General features: G+C 36.4%; 2 protein-coding genes across 4 annotated transcripts; both read left to right on the forward strand.

Moving 5' to 3' along the window:
• Positions 1 to 481: 481 nt before the first annotated feature.
• On the forward strand, positions 482 to 6,952 carry LOC128253636 (aquaporin). Of its 2 annotated transcripts, XM_052982205.1 has the most exons (6): positions 483 to 665; positions 4,474 to 4,544; positions 4,697 to 4,852; positions 4,917 to 5,060; positions 5,800 to 6,222; positions 6,647 to 6,952. In XM_052982205.1, the coding sequence occupies exons 2-6, from the start codon at positions 4,509 to 4,511 to the stop codon at positions 6,680 to 6,682; spliced, it is 795 nt and encodes a 264-aa protein (XP_052838165.1). In that variant the 5' UTR covers positions 483 to 665; positions 4,474 to 4,508; the 3' UTR covers positions 6,683 to 6,952. The 2 variants fall into 2 exon arrangements, with proteins under 2 accessions (XP_052838164.1, XP_052838165.1); XM_052982204.1 differs by lacking the exon at positions 6,647 to 6,952 and having other exon boundaries at positions 482 to 665; positions 5,800 to 6,285.
• Positions 6,953 to 7,301: 349 nt separating this feature from the next.
• Positions 7,302 to 16,720, forward strand: LOC128253962 (protein quiver). 2 transcript variants are annotated; one of them, XM_052982695.1, is made up of 7 exons: positions 7,302 to 7,905; positions 9,757 to 9,853; positions 9,911 to 9,988; positions 10,580 to 10,627; positions 12,441 to 12,493; positions 12,555 to 12,648; positions 12,756 to 16,720. In XM_052982695.1, the coding sequence occupies exons 3-7, from the start codon at positions 9,940 to 9,942 to the stop codon at positions 12,977 to 12,979; spliced, it is 468 nt and encodes a 155-aa protein (XP_052838655.1). In that variant the 5' UTR covers positions 7,302 to 7,905; positions 9,757 to 9,853; positions 9,911 to 9,939; the 3' UTR covers positions 12,980 to 16,720. The 2 variants fall into 2 exon arrangements, with proteins under 2 accessions (XP_052838655.1, XP_052838654.1); XM_052982694.1 differs by lacking the exon at positions 10,580 to 10,627 and adding an exon at positions 11,369 to 11,425.
• Positions 16,721 to 18,080: the final 1,360 nt, after the last annotated feature.

Genomic DNA, 18,080 nt, shown 5'->3' on the forward strand with positions numbered 1-18,080 from the left:
TTAATGGAAAAGTTCAGTGTTCCCCGGACGACATGCACTAAATTAATTAAAGAATTTGTTTGCGAAAGACATGATTTCTGAGCAAATTTGTGTGATAAGAAAATCGAAAAATGATGGAAACTTTTTGGCCAGCGTCACTGTCTGACGTTGATGATGGGTTGGATAAATATTACCTTTTTTAATAACTATTTGCAGTCAATAAATTTGACAATATTGCTTTCAGATAGACGATTGGTGGCAATTTCGATTTAGAGTTGTTTACAAAAGGTTTGAGTCTCGGATGAGCAAAAACAAGTGTGGTGGGTTTTTGTACTCGGTTTTTTTGTATTTTTGTCACTTATTAATTTCAAGATAATCGTACATTTAATTCTAGAATTCCCACTCTCAGGTTCTCTCTCTTTAAGCTCTCTTAATATTTTACACCGAGCTCTCTTTGCACCATCGTCTTTGGGGCTGCGTTGCTTTGGTTTTTGTCTGCCAAAAGCGATCGCGCAGTTTTTGTCGTCGAGTCAAAGTGCGCGGATCGCTCGAGGAGCGAATTCATATTCCTGCCAAAATACATTAAATATTTGTTAAGTGCAAGTTTAGGTGTTAGTTGTTGTTGCCGCAAAGCCAAGTTCGTTAGCAAGTGCAAAGGTGCAAAAGTGAGCTAATAACAAAACAAGGTAAACTTCTAATTGAATGTGATCATAATTACAATATATAAGTTTTTAATTTACATGTCAAAAAAGAATGTTAAACGTTTTTGTCGAAGAACGATATGAATTTTTTTTAAATACTTTTCAATATTAATTTATATTTTGCTATAGGTTTTCCAAGCAAAAATTTCAAAAAATTAAAATGTTTTCTTGAACTAATTGAAAATAATTAAATTTTATATATATTTTTTTAAATAATTCTTTGATAAATATGTTTACCTTAAAACAAGTCAATATTGATGAGTTCAAAGACATACAAGACATTTTATTAATATCATTCAAATAATTAACAGATAAATTAAAATTCGTTTAGTGTTCAGGAAATATTATTCTGTTTTTAAACATATATGTATCATTAAACAAAGGAAGCTTATCTGTTAAAAAAATCCTGTATTTACATTACATTATAATCAAAAACATACATTATTAACTGTAATTTTTGATTATTTTGTATGTTTCCCTTTGCACTGCAACTTATACCGTATTGCATTTGATGCCTTCTCCTCTCTTCATATTTTGTCAAATGTTCTTTGATGTGTTATTTTTTTGATTTTCTTCTCTCTAGACATAAGATAAACAAATTCGCAAAAAGTCCGCCGCAAGTGTCAATCGTAAAAATATAACAATTTTGTACAATTTTTACTTTGTCCGCCAGCGTTATTCCGAGAAATTAAAAGCTGCGGATATAGAATAAGAATCTTGCCAAAAGACATTTCAACATTTACGCAGAACAGTGGGTTATTTTATTGTGCTTTTCATTTTAAAACCAGCCTTGCGTGAAACGATGTGGTCGTGCGATCTATATAAGCTTTTAAGATATCTATATGTTTTTGTATTGTGTGGTTAATTAGGTTCGGCAATGCCGTGATCCGATGATATGGTAATGGGACATATCCAAAGCTCGGGGGCATTCAGTTCGTTTCATATCTGACACCCGTGATTGATGGGTTGACCACGGCAATTTTCTGGTCCCTGATCAGGTAATTGGAGTGGCCAGTTGGCGATTAACGGGGCTCCACTGTAGCCTCGAACACGTGTGTGGGAGTTGTAGGCATTAACTCTGCATTTGCTTCTGTTTCTGTGTGCTCTACCCCTTTTATTACTCCTGCTCCTCCCACGTTTGGGGTTGCATACAAATTTAAAGCTTAAGTAAGTTTTATGGCTTTTTAAATGACAAAGTTGCGGCAAACAATTGCAAACGTCTATATCGGTAAGTGCCATCAGCAGAAGTACGCAATTGAGGCTAGATCTTATTTAACAGTTGAAGAAAAAAAACTATAAACAACTTTTGAATTCAGTTGCCTCCAAAATATATTTATTTTAAAAGCTTAACAGATAACAAGTATGTATTATTCAACTGAAGAATAGTTAGAATACAAACGTTAGAATGCAAGTGTTAGCAAGATCTTGTGACTAATAAATATTAAAAACATTGACTTCTCAGCAGTCTACCTCTAGTAAATCTTAGTTTACCTAATGACAAATGTGTAAATGCTACCCAAAACGGCGATAGAAACCTTTTAAATTACTTTAAAAATGGCCGCATAATTTATTTACCTGTTTTTGAAGTCAATAAACAATTTCAAAAACAAACTGGAAAGCATTACCTCATCAGTTCCATAAACGCAAGATTTATACCCTTGTTATCTAGATGTTTTAAATTAATGACGAATGTCTTTGTGTGTTGCGAGTTTTCTTAATGACATTTTTCGTTATTAGCATATAATTAAATTTTTATTGGAACACATTTTTAGCCGCCTTTCGGTTCAATTCGGTTTGAGTTCAAGTTCATGAACCCGCTGTTCATACACGTTTCGAAAGCTACAGAAATATGTCGAATGACGAAAATCAACTTGAAATGCGTCGAAATGCATTCTACTTTGTTGGGTGTGCAAAAATATGTGTGAATTTTGTGTGTTTTGTTCTCGCCGTTTGTGCTAATTTGTTGAGCAAACTTTTACTTTATTGTTCGGATATTAAGCGAATTGGCACGGACACACCTACACTTACACACTGGCCAATTTGGTTATTAGCGCGCTATTGAAAATTCCACAATTGGAAATAGTGGTGTTGGGTGTTAGGTTTCCAATTATAAAGCCAGCTTATTTTCTGCCCAAAATAATCGCAAAACAAACTTTAATCAGAGCCGATTAATTGTTTAGATTTTCTCAACTGGGTACCCGGAACATTGTTGTTCGCGCTACGGATTTTAATTAGCACCGAAGAACAGAATCAGCACCTGTGAATCTGTACAATGGAATGTCGGTTAGTAGTTGGCCAATTAAAATAACATTCCATGGAAAATAATTATAATTACATGCTCAAATTGTTGAATCAATTTTCACAATGCATGATTAACAGGCGATGACAAATATTTAAAGTCTCAAGTTTTTACCCGGTTTTCTTAGGACTCCAATCAATGAAGGCGTTTGTGTGTTGGATGATTTCTGCTCTATTACAAGGTATTCCACTTATCCGTGAGGCTCGAGTCCAACCTTAAGTCAATTCAATTACTATCTGCTCATCCAGCACACTCCTCTGCACCTCAATTAAAGGCTAGAACCCGCGTTTCCATATCAGACCACTTGAGTCTATTGGCTGATATCGATACGGGCCTCATAGATGACGCAAATAAAACACGAAACTCATTAAGATTGCATTAGAAAAATAAAGAAAAAATGTGATGTATATTTTCTGAGCTAACAAAATGGGAGTTAACATTGAACGGTCAACTGATTGATGGCAAAGACAAATTACAAATGGAATATTCTATATGATACATGCTATATGCTATATACATATATATGTAGTTATATATTTTAAAGCTCTTTATGTTTGGTGTGGGGGCATGGTCGACAAGTGATCGCCCATTTTTGGGCCTGTTCGTGACCGCATTGCGCCAAATAAGAACAGCAAAACAAATAGTCTCCACTGATTCCACTCTATAAAAAACAGGCCTAATCCCCCCGCGGCTTCAGCGGGTTAACATTAACCCCTTTGGGACCCCTTTGCCCCCTGGTTAAACACTCTCAACTGCTCATTCACGAGTGCTGTTTACATCTGCCGGTGTTGCTCTCAAATATTTACCACACTTTTATACGACTCGTTGCCAATTAAATGTTATACACTGTGTTTGCTTTGATAAATTCTCACATGCAGCTGCAATTGCTGATAAGATGGATTCCTGGAGTTAAGGGTTATTTAGGGGTGCCCTTTAATTCCCAGTTTTGGCACAACGACATGGGGTTAAGCTGAGCACATAAACCCTCCTGAACAGCTGAAAATAAAAAAGAATACAATAAAATATACTTTAAAACCATAAACTCTAAAACATTTTTTTAAAGATGTTTTACTAAATGCTGACCCGAAAAAAAAATGTCTACAAGTCAATTTCTGTGCTCCTTTAAAACCCATTATGTATAAAAGAATAAATTTACAATACTAAGATAATAAAACCTCTTATTTATTTAGCAAGCCCCCCGCTTAAAACTGAATAGCTGCAAATGTGTTAATTAGAGACCAGACAAAAGTGTCAACCAATTAGGAACCAAGACAATTGCAGCGGAAATGCAGATTGTTAAACTGTCGCGAAAGGCCAAAACAATATAGCACCTTAAATGAGTGCAAAAAGGGGGCATCGTCGGTGGTTAACTACCGGTTCATGTCTGACAATTTTTCGCTTCCATTTTCAAACACATTTCCATATACAATTCGGATTGATATTTGCATTTAGTAGGCATAGCTCACTGATTTTTCCGTGTGTTTTTTATTGCAGTCCGCCAGTTTCAGTCGGAAAATAAAGCGAAGAAGATGGGAAAGTTCGAATACTCACTGGGTCTTAATGAGGTGAGTTAAGTTAATAAACATTTTGCAGAAAAACTATTTGAATAAGCATGTATTCGAAAATTGAACTTATTTCTAAAGTATCTGTATATATATATTTAAGTCACCTGATCTACAGTTTTTAAATATTTGTAAAATATTATTTTATATATCAGCTAAAATCCAAGGAGCTGCGATTGTGGCAGGCCCTGATCGGAGAATTCCTGGGCAATCTGATCCTCAATTTCTTTGCCTGCGGTGCATGCACTCAAATTGAAGATGGTACCTTTAAGGCCCTGGCTTTTGGCCTGGCCATCTTCATGGCTATTACGGTAGGCTACTTAAAATATTCCCTAAAAATATAATTCATACTAATTTAATAATATTACCTTGCAGATTGTGGGCCACTTGAGTGGTGGACATGTGAATCCTGCTGTTACCGCCGGAATGTTGGTTGCAGGACGAATCAGCTTGATTCGAGCCGTTTTTTATGTTGTTTTCCAATGCCTGGGTGCCATTGCTGGAACTGCTGCTGTTAAGGTGAGAAACAATAAAATACTATTTTAGATAAATTCAAAAATCACTTTCAAAATTATGGAAATGTTTACTTGTTATTTATTTACATATTTCTTATCTTGGTTTTTTTCGTGCTTAAAGCAAAAGCTTTCGTATTGAGTCATTTATCTCTTAGAGTTTTTGATTGTCTTACATCCGGCTGTGGTTTAAAAAGTGACTTTTATTTCGACAATTGCTTTCCTTCGTTGAGTGAATAAATGAACGGCAAACGCCAATGTCAAGAGTACATTTAGTCATTCCGTTGATTAGCTAAGTACTTACTCATACTTCACTCACATATTTTGTCCAAAAATAAAATCTCTCAAGCGTTTCTGGTGTTAATATTAAGCTTGCAAACATAACTCAAGATTAAAATATAAAATCATAATGTTTATACGTTGCAAAAGTATTTGCAAATGTTTTTGTATTTATACACATTATATTATATACATTATATATAAGTTTACTATGGCTTGCATTTAAATTAATTTTGAAAGTATATAACAAAATATATTGAATATTATTTTTTAAATTAAATACTAAAAAAATCGAATCTTTCCATATTTAGTAAAGTAAACTTAGTTAATTAGGTTTATATTAGGTGAAAATTATTTAAAAGGAGTATGAAATTCTTGGATGAACTGTGCTTATCTCAATTAGGAAAAAGAAAACCCCAAATGAAATATAAATTCTAATCATATCTAATAATTTGTATCTTCCCCAGATCCTCCTCGATCAGGACTATCATAATGGTTTGGGTCACACCTCGTTGGCGCCGAATATTTCGGAGCTGCAGGGCCTGGGAATCGAGTTCTTCCTGGGACTTTTGCTGGTGCTCGTCGTGTTTGGGGCCTGTGATCCCCACAAGCCGGACTCCCGTTACACGGCGCCACTGGCCATTGGAATGGCGGTGACTTTGGGTCATTTGGGCACCATTCGGTACACTGGGGCCAGCATGAATCCCGCTCGCACAGTGGGCACTGCCTTTGCCACCGATATGTGGACATCGCATTGGGTATACTGGGTGGGACCTGTGCTGGGGGGCGTGGCAGCCGCCCTGCTGTATACCCAGGTACTGGAGGCGAAGCCGGCACCGAAGGTGAACGAGGCATCCGAAAAGTACCGAACGCACGCCGATGAACGCGAGGTGAGAGTCAGGTTGATAAGTGCCTGGAGTGAGGAGTCTTTCTACTGATCAGTGATCACACCCACTCATTACACACACACGCACCTATCACACACACACACACACTCACTCACCTCTCAAGCACACTCGCATTGTAAATACCCTAACTTACTCGATTTCAGGGATGCAAACCGAACTTATAACTGATTTATTGATGCTTTATTAAATATTGTATATTTTTATCGCTTTAGCAGCAGATATTCGTATACTAAAGCTCTTGCCAACTGCACGCAAAACTAAAATAAGCCACTGTTGTGAACCGAACCATTGATTTAGAAAATTCAGTGATACCTCCAACCGAACCCGTCCACAATTTCGATCGGTTTGCATCCCTGTTTCATTTGCTCAACTAATTATCTTATTATTATATTTCTATTATTTGCAGATGCGCAAATTGGACGGTGCTCGCGATTATGCTTAGGATTAAGGAACTTTAAGCGACTCGAATCTAGAGATAGAGAGAGAGAAAAAGCCGAGGAGAACAGATTCTTCGTTTAATCCACTCATTTCAGTGTCTATCATACTTAGTCGTGTACTTCCCCGTTCGTGTTTATTTATGTATTTATTCATGAAAAGTTCATTTTTTGTTTAACTAATACTTAAATGTGTAAGCTGCCCTAAAATGCAATCTACAAACTAAACTACTTGTATCCTCATTCGTTCACAATAAAGTGGAAAACATTTACTACAATTTGTTGATATGAAGTTATTCAGTTAGGTGCTTGGTAACAGATTTAATTTGTAAAAAAAAATAAAATTTAATTATCTGTTTTGTATCAGATGTGTTTTGTATTGGTATGCGACATAAAAAAATCAAGTGATTGATAAATTTTTTTTTAAGGAAATATGAAAAACCGTACCAAAAATATTCAAAGAAGTGGTTCAAGGTATTCCAAATATTTTCAAAAATAAATTAAATTTTCAAATTCAAAAAGGGCGCCATGAAAAGCTTATGCTGTTAGCTTTCCCCGACAAGTTTTCCAACACTTCGTATGCGGAAAAGCTCCGCGCAGCATACGTCAAAAGCGTCATGCGCCAAAACTGTCATGAAGCGTTAAGGGAAAATTGGAAAATCCGCAGTCGTCTCCGTCGTTGTCAATGTCGTTGCGTGTGACCTGCTAAATAAATTACAAAATTAACAAATAAAAACGGCATCTAGCTGAAATTGCCCACAACTAATCTTCCAATAAATTGATAAATTATTCGAATTAGTGAACTAAACAATTGGCCAGTGCACACGATTAATTGAAAAGCCAGTTGAAAATCAAGGAAAAATAGATGCACCAAAGTGTTGTGAGCGAAATCAATAGGAAAACCGTGTAGAAAAACTCGTAAATCGACGGAAAAGCGACCGCGACCACAGCGAGGGTCAAATGCAAATTGCACTGGGGCTCTAAAAAAAACTAAGACCCAGTTAAGCTGACCAATCGATTGGAGAACCCAGAACATATTATGAAACAGCGGCCCGGAAAAGTGTGAAAGGAAAGGAAAGGAAAAGTGGAAAGTGGCTGGGAAAAGTGGAGAAGCTGCAGCGACGTGTAAACACAAGCACATAAAATCAATACTCGCGTGTGGCCAACGAAAAAGTGGTAGCCAAACATGAACGAAAATTCAATTTCAGTTAGTCAGTAACTAAGGAAAAAGGCAAGTAATTAAAGGGTTCAACGTATCGGGGGCAAAGGATAAAAATACAAATCAAACCCCGGCCGTTGTGTTTAATCTTATATTCTGGCCTGCCATTGACCCACTATGCAATTAGCTCTTTAGTGCCATTAAAATTTGATGAATGGGCCAATGAAATGTGATCGGCAGCCATAATCTACGCTAAAAAGGCGGCATTGCAAACACTTGTTGAACGGGACATGCGGTCACTGCACCACATTCTGACCTATTTCGTATGCAACGGTTGTGCGGGTTAGCCACAGTGGCTTGCAGCAGTGGAGAGTCTCCCATATTGGCCACTAAATTTAGTAGTGCCAAGCCAAAACCTTAACCTGAAATGTTCAATAGACCCGGCGGCAGTTTAATGCTTCACCGATATTAAAGGGTATATTGGTTTTTATATCAAAGGAATAATGATAATCTCATATGGTATACATGAGGTAGTATCCCATTTACCTTTGAATCTGACCTTTTTAATTGGTTTAAATATTTACAATTTACAAAAAGATTATTAATGAAATGCTAAATGTTTTAAAACTAGTGACACTTTAAGTTCTCACACATATTCTTCATATTTAAATATGTAATTATATACAATCAATAAAATAAGTTTAATATTTTAATAATAATTTTATTTATCGCGGAGTATACATATAGGCAATTTAATTTATTTAAGTCAATATCTAAAATTCATGTAATTTAAGGAAATAGTGTTTTTGAAGACATGTCGAGAGGGTATCAATATTTCAATCATCCCCATTGATCTCTACACGCTTTAAGAATATTCTTAGCAGTGGCATACATATCAATATAAATAGTTTGGTCTGCCGTTCCGTTCCCCACTTGTTTTTCTTGTTGCCCGCCCTCGCATTTTTTTGACACTTTGCCAAAGTTCAATGCAAAAAATGCCACAATACATTCAGCCAAACCAAACAAGAAATGTGTAAAATGCAGAGGACAGTGTGAAATGTGAAAACCGAACGATGTGATACTTATGGCTAGTATTCGAACAGCCGGTCAATCACAGAGGACCGAGAAACCGAAATACCATTGACATCAGCAACAGCCATGACTTGAACTCACCCACCCAAAAACATGACCCACACCCATTCTGCACCACACAGCAACAACACTCACACACTCACACCGATTGACCTAGAACACTTATTAGAGGTTGTGCGGCTCTATTTTTAGAGCCATGTTTTTGATCCACTTATATCTATACCCATCTATATATATATACGCCATATATTTATATTGTCATATTGACGTACACATTAGAGGATGTTCCATGGGATCTTAAAGTGTCGCCATAAATTTAAGCGCCACAAATCATGTCCACACAAAACTCTGTGGTCAACCCTCGCCATGTGCACCATTAAGGAGTCATAAAAGTTGGGAAACCAGAGTCGGTCGTTATTCGGGGAAAGTGTTAATTTTTGAGTTTCCAATTCTATTGCGGGAAGTCTTTAGGGATTAAAAACAGGGCATATTTTAAAGAGGAAAACGTGCTGGAACTTGCTTAATATTTAAAGAAGTCAAAATTAGGCGCAACGAGTTTTTTTTTTAAATAAAAAGGGGGACTATTTTTTTGAGTTATCAACATACAATTATGACTTTTTAGTTTTTTTTTGTAAACGTAGTGGTGTTGAGATGAGAACATCTTGAGAAGGTGTTGTCCCTTATAAATGAAATTCGCATACAATATTGTCTAAAAAAAAATTGGAAAAAAAAATAGATTGTTTAATGATAATATTACACCAGCTTTTCGTAAATAAGTCTAAAATAACTAGAGATTAAGAAATTCGATTTCTAATATTTCCCAAATTTTAGTGACGAGGCAGCATAATGTTTCGCTGCAGGATCAGGACCTGAGAGCAGATTGCAGACAGCAGACAGTATAAACTCAAATAAATTAAGCCCAATAAAAGCAAGTTTCAATATATATTTAACCTTTTCAAGCAACCACTAAAATAAATTATTTTAGGTGGGTGGAGTGCCGGTAAACCAACCAAGATGTGGACGCAGAGAAATGCAGTCGGCAATTGGCTGTTGGTCCTAACAGGTAATCCCTTCACTCATCCATCACCACACCCATCAAACAAACACTCAGATAAAGCTAGAGAAATAGTTATTAAATTAATAATGAACAAAGGTCAACACCATAGCGAATTGAATGATAAACAGAAGTCCAACAATAAACAGAATAGCCAACATAAAATCCCGCCGTTTTATGGACCATCAAGTTTTGTTCTCACACAGATCAAAGAATGGACTGGGAGCTTTTTATATACCTACATACACAAGATTATTAGATTTCTTAGCAATAAAGCAGACGCAGGGAAATTTTGTAGGAAAATGAGAATCCAAGCGTTAAGTATACTACAATATTTTTGCATTAGTTGCTGACTCGTTATAAAAGTTGTATTTTAAAAAAAGAGCCAAATAAATGTAAATAAATTGCTAGATGAATTCCATTTAAGTGCAAGCTGATCGATCGATCGAATCGAAATTGTTTAGATAGGGCACCGAGATGATTAATTTTCATTTCCTTTACAGCTGCTAAGCCATTCACAATTCAAGTGAAATTGATTGAAAACATTTTTTACATTATTTTTATTTTTCATTTTTCATTGGTAACAAAAATAATATATAGTTTTTTTGGCATTGGCAAAATTCGCTACCACCGATAATTGTTTTCCAAGTAAGTTTAATTTTGCGTATGATTTCCCCATTCGATTTGAACCAAATTCACCTTAAGTTTTTGTACTAATCTAAAAAAAAATCAAATAATCCCCTGTAAAAACATGAAAAAAAATTGTTGCGTTCGATTTGAGTTTGGTTTAGTTTCATTATTGGTTTCGTTTCGTACGTGCCGTTGATTGTAAATGCCGTTATATATCGACTGTAAGCAGCTGTCTGTAACTCTATACATTCTATATACCCATATATATTGCATATTCCTGGTCTCACATCCAACAACAACACGTATGCGTCTTGAGTTGCAGTGAAGTTCACACCAAAATGTAAACGTAATTTGTAAAAATTGTCTTTCCTCCTGTGCCTTTTTCAACACTGTCACCCTGGTAATATATTTTCGAGTAGGCGGTGGAAACGAATGGCATTGGAACAATGTGTGCACAGAAAATCGAGAGTTTTAACGTAGTCCCCGACGTTTGTAGAGTCTCAACATTACACCCACCAACTCTATATGTTTTCCTCAAACCTTACCCAAAGTCAGTTGTATAGCTCAATGGCAGGTACAGTTGTGCATGCTCGGAGGAAGTTGAAACCGGAACGAGTTCAGGTGTCAACTGTACCTGACACGGCGCTTGATCTACTGCCCACTCTTTCCCAAACCATCCTTGGTTTTGTATCTTTGGTTCGTGCTCCTTCTACTGCCCACTTCTACTTTGCTCTCTTTTCTTCCATTATTTATTTGCAGCCGTTATCGGATTTCTAACTTTCATATGGATTCCGCAGACCTCAGCCGAATGTCAAAGTATGAGTCCATTGCCTTTCCAAACCATTCCATTTGCTTAAACCTATCGATTACCTTTTTGCCAAAATATAAGAAAATAAGAGTCATGCATAAGTATATGTATAATCTATTTCGAACAAACTCGAATCGGTTTATAACGAGTTCACCATGAATAAGGAATATTTTTGGATTATCAGTGTTACTTAAGATCTTTTCGTTTTTATATTTAATGCCCGATCGGCCGAAAGATCGGAGCAATCCAGCTCAATCCTAAAGCTTTGCCACCAATATCCATTCAATTCTTTGGGACACATCCCCTTTTACTCTTTGCTAATTTCACTTTTCCTTCCGTTGCACTTTTTTCTCAAGTTTGTTTTGCACCAAGGCAAGGCTTTTTTGAATTGTATTCTTTTTCGTTCATTTTTAATTCATTTATACTATCCTTTTAAAATCCTTTGAATCAGGTGTAAGTCTGTGGTAAAGTGCGATTCAATACGTTATAAAGTTCACAACGAAAGGGTATTCCGTTTTTGTTTGTTGAGAATTCCTTTTTTTCAGAACTAAATTCTGAAAACAACTATATCCGAAAAAACCGATAGTTTATACTAGTTATTTGTGCGTGTCTGTATGTGGTGTATAAGTATGTGAGTGCGAGTGCATGCTTTAAAAGTACACTCTTCTATTTAAAGCTTCCCAAGTACATCCCCCACATAAATGTGTTTTACTGTTGAGTTTATTATATTTTGCAAATCTAGGCTAGAGATTTTATTAAACACTTGCCATTCAATAAATTCTAAATTATCACACACCCAATTCAAAAGTAACGCAACAAATCCACCTGTTGATTTTCAAACTGGTATCGATAAATGTTCTCTGCCTGCTGTTTGTTTGTGTTTGGCAACTCTGGCATGCTTTTGTGTCTTGCACGTTTTGACGTTACAGTACTTGTAAAGCTAACCTCAAATTATTCCGAAGATCAGCAGAAAGCAGTAGCATTATTAAGAAGTAGATTATAACGCGATATCTTTTCATATAGCGCGATCGATTTACTGCTATGAGTGCGATTCCTGGACAGATGCCCGCTGCAAGGTTTGAAATGAGTAATGGAGATAATATATAATATGTGAATTAATGTTTTATATTTACTTAGGATCCCTTCAATTATACTGCCCTGCCAAGGGATCAACCTCCCTTGATGACCTGCAACGGTTGCTGCGTGAAAATGGTGCGGCATCAGAGATCACGTGAGTAGAATTGACACTCTGACTTTGTCTAGCCTTTCTATCCTATTCGCGAATTGATTATCCTTTGTCCCCGTCTCTTTCTCCCCTCTCTTACTCTCTCTTTCCAGCGTACGAGGTGGTGCGACGCATGTGTACGTCACAGTTACAGATCAATTTATTCATGGTCGATCACGTGTGCATGATGGAAAGTTCAGGCAATGGACATATGTGCTTTTGTGAGGAAGATATGTGCAATTCTAGTAAAGATTTACTCACTAACGGTTGCCAGCTGCATCTCATACCCATCGCAGTGGCAGTGTCATGGCTAATAAGTCAATTGCTCAGCAGATAGAAAGTGTTAGGTTCACCCACAGAAATCCACACACATACAAAACATACAAAGAACACCTTGACTAAATCCTACACGAACTCACTATCTATCTTCCTCTCTATCTAAGCGTATGATTTGTAGCCTGATTTGATTTCATTACGATAACAGTTACGATTGATTTCCTTTTGGAGCACAGTTTTCGAAGAAAGGACTTCGAGTAGTTTGATCAGCACCAATCGAAATCTCGAGTACCCGATCCAGGAATGTTGATGCATACCAAAGCTTCCAATGACAGAAGGCTTTCTCTGTTCTCTGTTCTTAATCACACACGGTAGACACACACTAAAGCGAGCTTTGGATGCACAGAGTTCTTCGCATCGAAATCGAATCGATATTTGAATTGCATGTTGTTGATGCTAAAGCTGAAGCATGTAGCGCTTAAGTAGGAATCGTAGTAATTATTACATTTTTATTTCGTTGTTACTTACATTTGTAAATGCCCCGACCAGAGGGATAAACCAAAACCAAAAACAAGAAAACCAAAGCCAGTAATCGATTCAAACTTTAATACGTTAATAGACTTACCTTAAAACATTTGTCCAAATCTTATGTAAACTTGGAATAACTATACACCCCCAGACACACTGTATATATTTCCAGCCCTGAAAAAGATCATCCCAAAAGTATTTGCAGTGACCAAGTGAAACATTTGCTCATCTTGTTTATTCCAAAGTCGGAAGAGAACTGCATAATGCATAAAACGTTATTTTGTTGTTAATACTCGGTATCCTAGATCCTAGCCATTAAGCTGTACTCTCGGTTCTCGCTTGGAGCCTACAACAAAAAACAAAAATCAAAGAACCGCACGCATCATATCACGTAACGAAGCAACAATGAGACCGAATTTTGGTAACCTATCGATCTTAAAGTAGTTTGCCTCATAGAACCTGCCACCAGCACCAAACTGTATAAAGTACCGATCACCCTGGTCCCTTTGGTTTATGTTCAACAAGTGATAATTAGATTGTAAGTAGATGATACCCGACCCCAATTCCGATCCCTAACCCTCAGATCCGTAATACAACCCGTATCCCTCATTATGAAATTGAAATTGAATCAATTCTCATTCATGCTAGTGATAGTTTTAAAACGAATCGAATCGAATCGGAACTTATAGCTTACATAGCTTATGATTTACATTTTTGGAATTTTACGTAATGTTATAAATTAATAGTTATGATTATAATTATCATCTCGACTAGAGTATTCGACTTGAAGTTTTGTATTCTAAGCGTAAACCTTTTCATTTGTATAATTGAAGATTGGCCAATAAACAACCATTTTTACCATATATATCTAGCAAAATTTACTCTCAACTTTTGCTGTTTAACTTTTAGCTTCAATTTGCTTTATCTACTTGCTACTCACTTAACCAACTTTTCAACATTCGTGCACTTTTGCCCACGCATTTGTATAATATTAACCCCTAGACTTGGCTTTAGTTGAAAAATGCTTCACGAAAATATTAAAAAGAAAAACAATAGAATATCCATATCCGTCCAGCACAGGTAAGTCACAAGCAAAACAAAAAATAAAAACTCTAATCCAAAAAGTACAGTTGCGCACCTTTTTCTTAGTTCGCTCTTGCCTCGCTCGTAGATGGATGGGATATCGGATTTTAGCCGGCCTATCTTGGTGGTACACACAAACACCTTCACTCCGGCACCCTCCTACTCCTAGACCCCTCCCCCAAACCCCCTTCCCCTCCTCAAAACCCCCTAAACTTAGCGAAAATCCCTAATGCAATGCTTACACTATTTATTTTTAATTTCAATTTGTATGGTTTCTTGCTTTCCTGGTATGTTGGTTTGTTCAATAACAGATAAACTTATATATTTTAACCACAAATATCTAACCGATTTTGGTTTGTGAATGTTGACAATATTCTTATAACCAGTATTTGATTGATTGATTGACGGTTAATGCGTTTCAAAGTTTAAACAAAAACATTAATCGAAAACAGGCAATGAAGTTAAACAACAAAATTAACACACACGGATTTTGTAGTGCAAAACTAACATATTTTAATTTAGTACTTTTTGTAGTTCCAACATCTATCTCAGCGCCAACACACTCTCTATTTCTCTTTCTCTGTATCTCCTCTATATCTCTCTGTATATCTTTCTATTTGTTTAACTATCTCTCACTCTTTCCTAACTCTGTTTGATCTTAAGACTCTTTTTACTAACTTTCTTCCAAAAACAGAAACCACATAGAACTCTTCCACTAGAGACACACCTGTAGCATATAGTAAAACAAAAATAAAACAATACAAATACACGCAAAAACACAAATGCCACTCACTGAATGTTAGCGAAATATATACAGAAAATACGATACAGTTACAGAATAAGCGATGCACTTAGAGAAAACACTCAAACAACTCATGAATATACTAAAAACCAATGGTGAATTTTTACTACTTGTAGGCGCGTTTTTTCAAACAGAACATACAATTAAATACCGTTTTAAAGAGCCCGATAATGATGGGCTTAAGCTTGACATCCATAGATTCCTCACAATACAAAAAGCACTAAATTAATATCAAAGATCTTACCAATATAGCGAAATGCTAAGTAAAATGATTATTGGTATTGGTTGATGAATATTGCAAAAAAAAAAGAGAAAAACCTAGGAGACACAAAAAGCTCAAAAACCAACTCTCTAGAAGAAATCAGCAGTCGCTTTTATGTTTTAATTTTAGATATTGGTTCGTTTTTTTTCAATTATTCATCTTGAATATAGCAGATAATTCCAATTTTTTTGAATTGAGTTAACACCTCAGCTCTCCACGCTCACATCTGGTAATTCCCACCTCTCGCTCAATCACTCACCTTTTCACCTTCTCACCTCAACTCACCTTGTCAAATGGCATCCACATATGTTCCACCAGTGGCGTACACAAGAATTTTGTTATGGTGGCTTTGAAATTTAAATTATTTATTTTTTATTTGTCGTAAAAAAGTAAATAAGGTAAAATAAGAACTGAAATTTAGTTTTATTTCAGATTTATTTTTTACTTTAGGAAATTTTAATTTTTAAAAAATAAACCAAAAAAATCTTGTACGCCACTGTGTTTCACCACCAACAAGGTTGCTCAGGTGCGATAGAGAGCTCTTTCTGTCCCTCTTTCGCAGCTGTGCCACGCCCCTCCACCCACAGCCACCCACGAAAATGGTGCTTTTTCACATACGACACCACTGTCTGACTATGTTTTTCATCATGTACGCCATCGCAATCCATGCACAGTGGTCGCAATGCCGCGACAGCCGTACCACAAATGCAAACAAAAAATATTATTTAATTTGTTAAAAGTTAATTTCTGGCATTTGTGGACGGCAGGCGCGCGTGCATTACCGAGCATCTGAAACTTCGAGGGTAAAAATGAAAAATATGGCGCCGCCTGTTACCGGCGAACATTCCCAAAAAGATCGCTTTTGGCCACAGGCGGTCGCCGCCCCAACTGTAATTGTGAACATCCGTGCGGCCATTTCCCAAAAAAAAAAAACAAAAAAACAAATAATAGATGCCCAAAAAAACCGAGGATACAAAATGCAGCTGAAAAAACCGTTGGAGGATCGGCGAGGGAACTTATCAAATCAAGCTTATTCTGCTTGGGGCTTTAAAACAAAGCTTTGAGGCTTACTTTTTACTAAGCAGGTGCTTCCAACTCGCTTTGCTGGACAAATACAAAAAAAATAACGAAAATAATTACCATTCAAAATCGCTTGCCCAACTCAGCATACTCCCTGAAAATCGTTAAAGAATATCGACAATATTTTAATTGTATTCCAAAAAGTAAAGATTTAAAGTCAACGAGCACCTTAAAAACTATCAAGACAATGTAATTAGCAAATAAACAAAAATAAGCAAAACAGCGAGTACGAAAAGCCTTGTAAGAGATTATAATAAATCAAAAGCATTTAATGGAAAAAAAAAATTGAAATTATTTGAAATTTAGAAGGAACGGATTTAAAACACAGGTAGTTTTCTATATTAATGTATTCTTTTACAATCTCGCCAAATAAAATACTAAAATGCCAATTACAAAATAAACTAATGTTTTTATCTATGTTTTAAATCTGCATTTTGGAACTAAACATATCACTTCATGTTTTTTTAATTTTAGAGCAAATAAATTTAGTGACAAACGACGGTTTCCCAGATTTCAAAACCCAGGCGTTAGCACATTTTACCTCCAGCGCATTGGTGAGCTCTTACCGATAGCCCGCACAAAATCCCCTAACGCCTGGCCACTCCGAATTATTTGTCCACCACTAGCTGGCAGCTGGCGATTTGGGGCTGCGTAAATTAACAACAAATTAAATAAATGCAGCTGGTCGCCACCAATCCGAATGTATGCATTTACTCCCCCACAAAATTCCACAGATTTAGCCGAAAACCGCAATCAAAATGGATTAATATTTCCCCAGGAGGCCTTGCCAAAATAATTTCGCCACTCTGCTGACGATTGCACGACTCCGACAACTCCGAAAATCTCATTCGTAATGGCCGCCCATAAGTAAAAACGTGTCCCGCTGCTGAAGAACAATTTCGTACGTTTGCGCTAGCTAAACTCCTTAAAATATAGCTGTAAACGGAGCGGCAGTGGTAAATACGCTGAAAATCACATCATTTTGTCATTTCGCAGGCATACTATTTGCCAAACAGTGTGAAAAATGTGCGTGAAAAAATCTAAATCGATTTTTTTGTTTGTGAAAAAAAAAATCATTCCGCGTTGAGCTTAGTGCGCGAAGAGCTCGCCAGGGGGCGCTAGCATAACGTTCGGAGTGTTATCGGAGTGAGAGGCCGCGATTTACGAGCGGGCAACGGCGATATATCGATAACATTTGTGTCATTAAATTGAAGTTTTTTAATACAAGACAGAGTGTTTAGGCGGGCTTAAAATTACAAAAGTGGTTATTTAATTTGTAATGTACATTTTATAAGGCTGCCAAGTGAAATTGAGGAAAATAAACGATTTTTAAGAGCGGCCGCTCATCGTTATCGCCGCCGTCGGTGCAAATTAATCGCGGCCTTGCACTCCGAGGCGTCGTCGGTT

This window comes from Drosophila gunungcola, assembly GCF_025200985.1.
Source record: "Drosophila gunungcola strain Sukarami chromosome 2R unlocalized genomic scaffold, Dgunungcola_SK_2 000004F, whole genome shotgun sequence".
NCBI lineage: Eukaryota > Metazoa > Arthropoda > Insecta > Diptera > Drosophilidae > Drosophila > Drosophila gunungcola.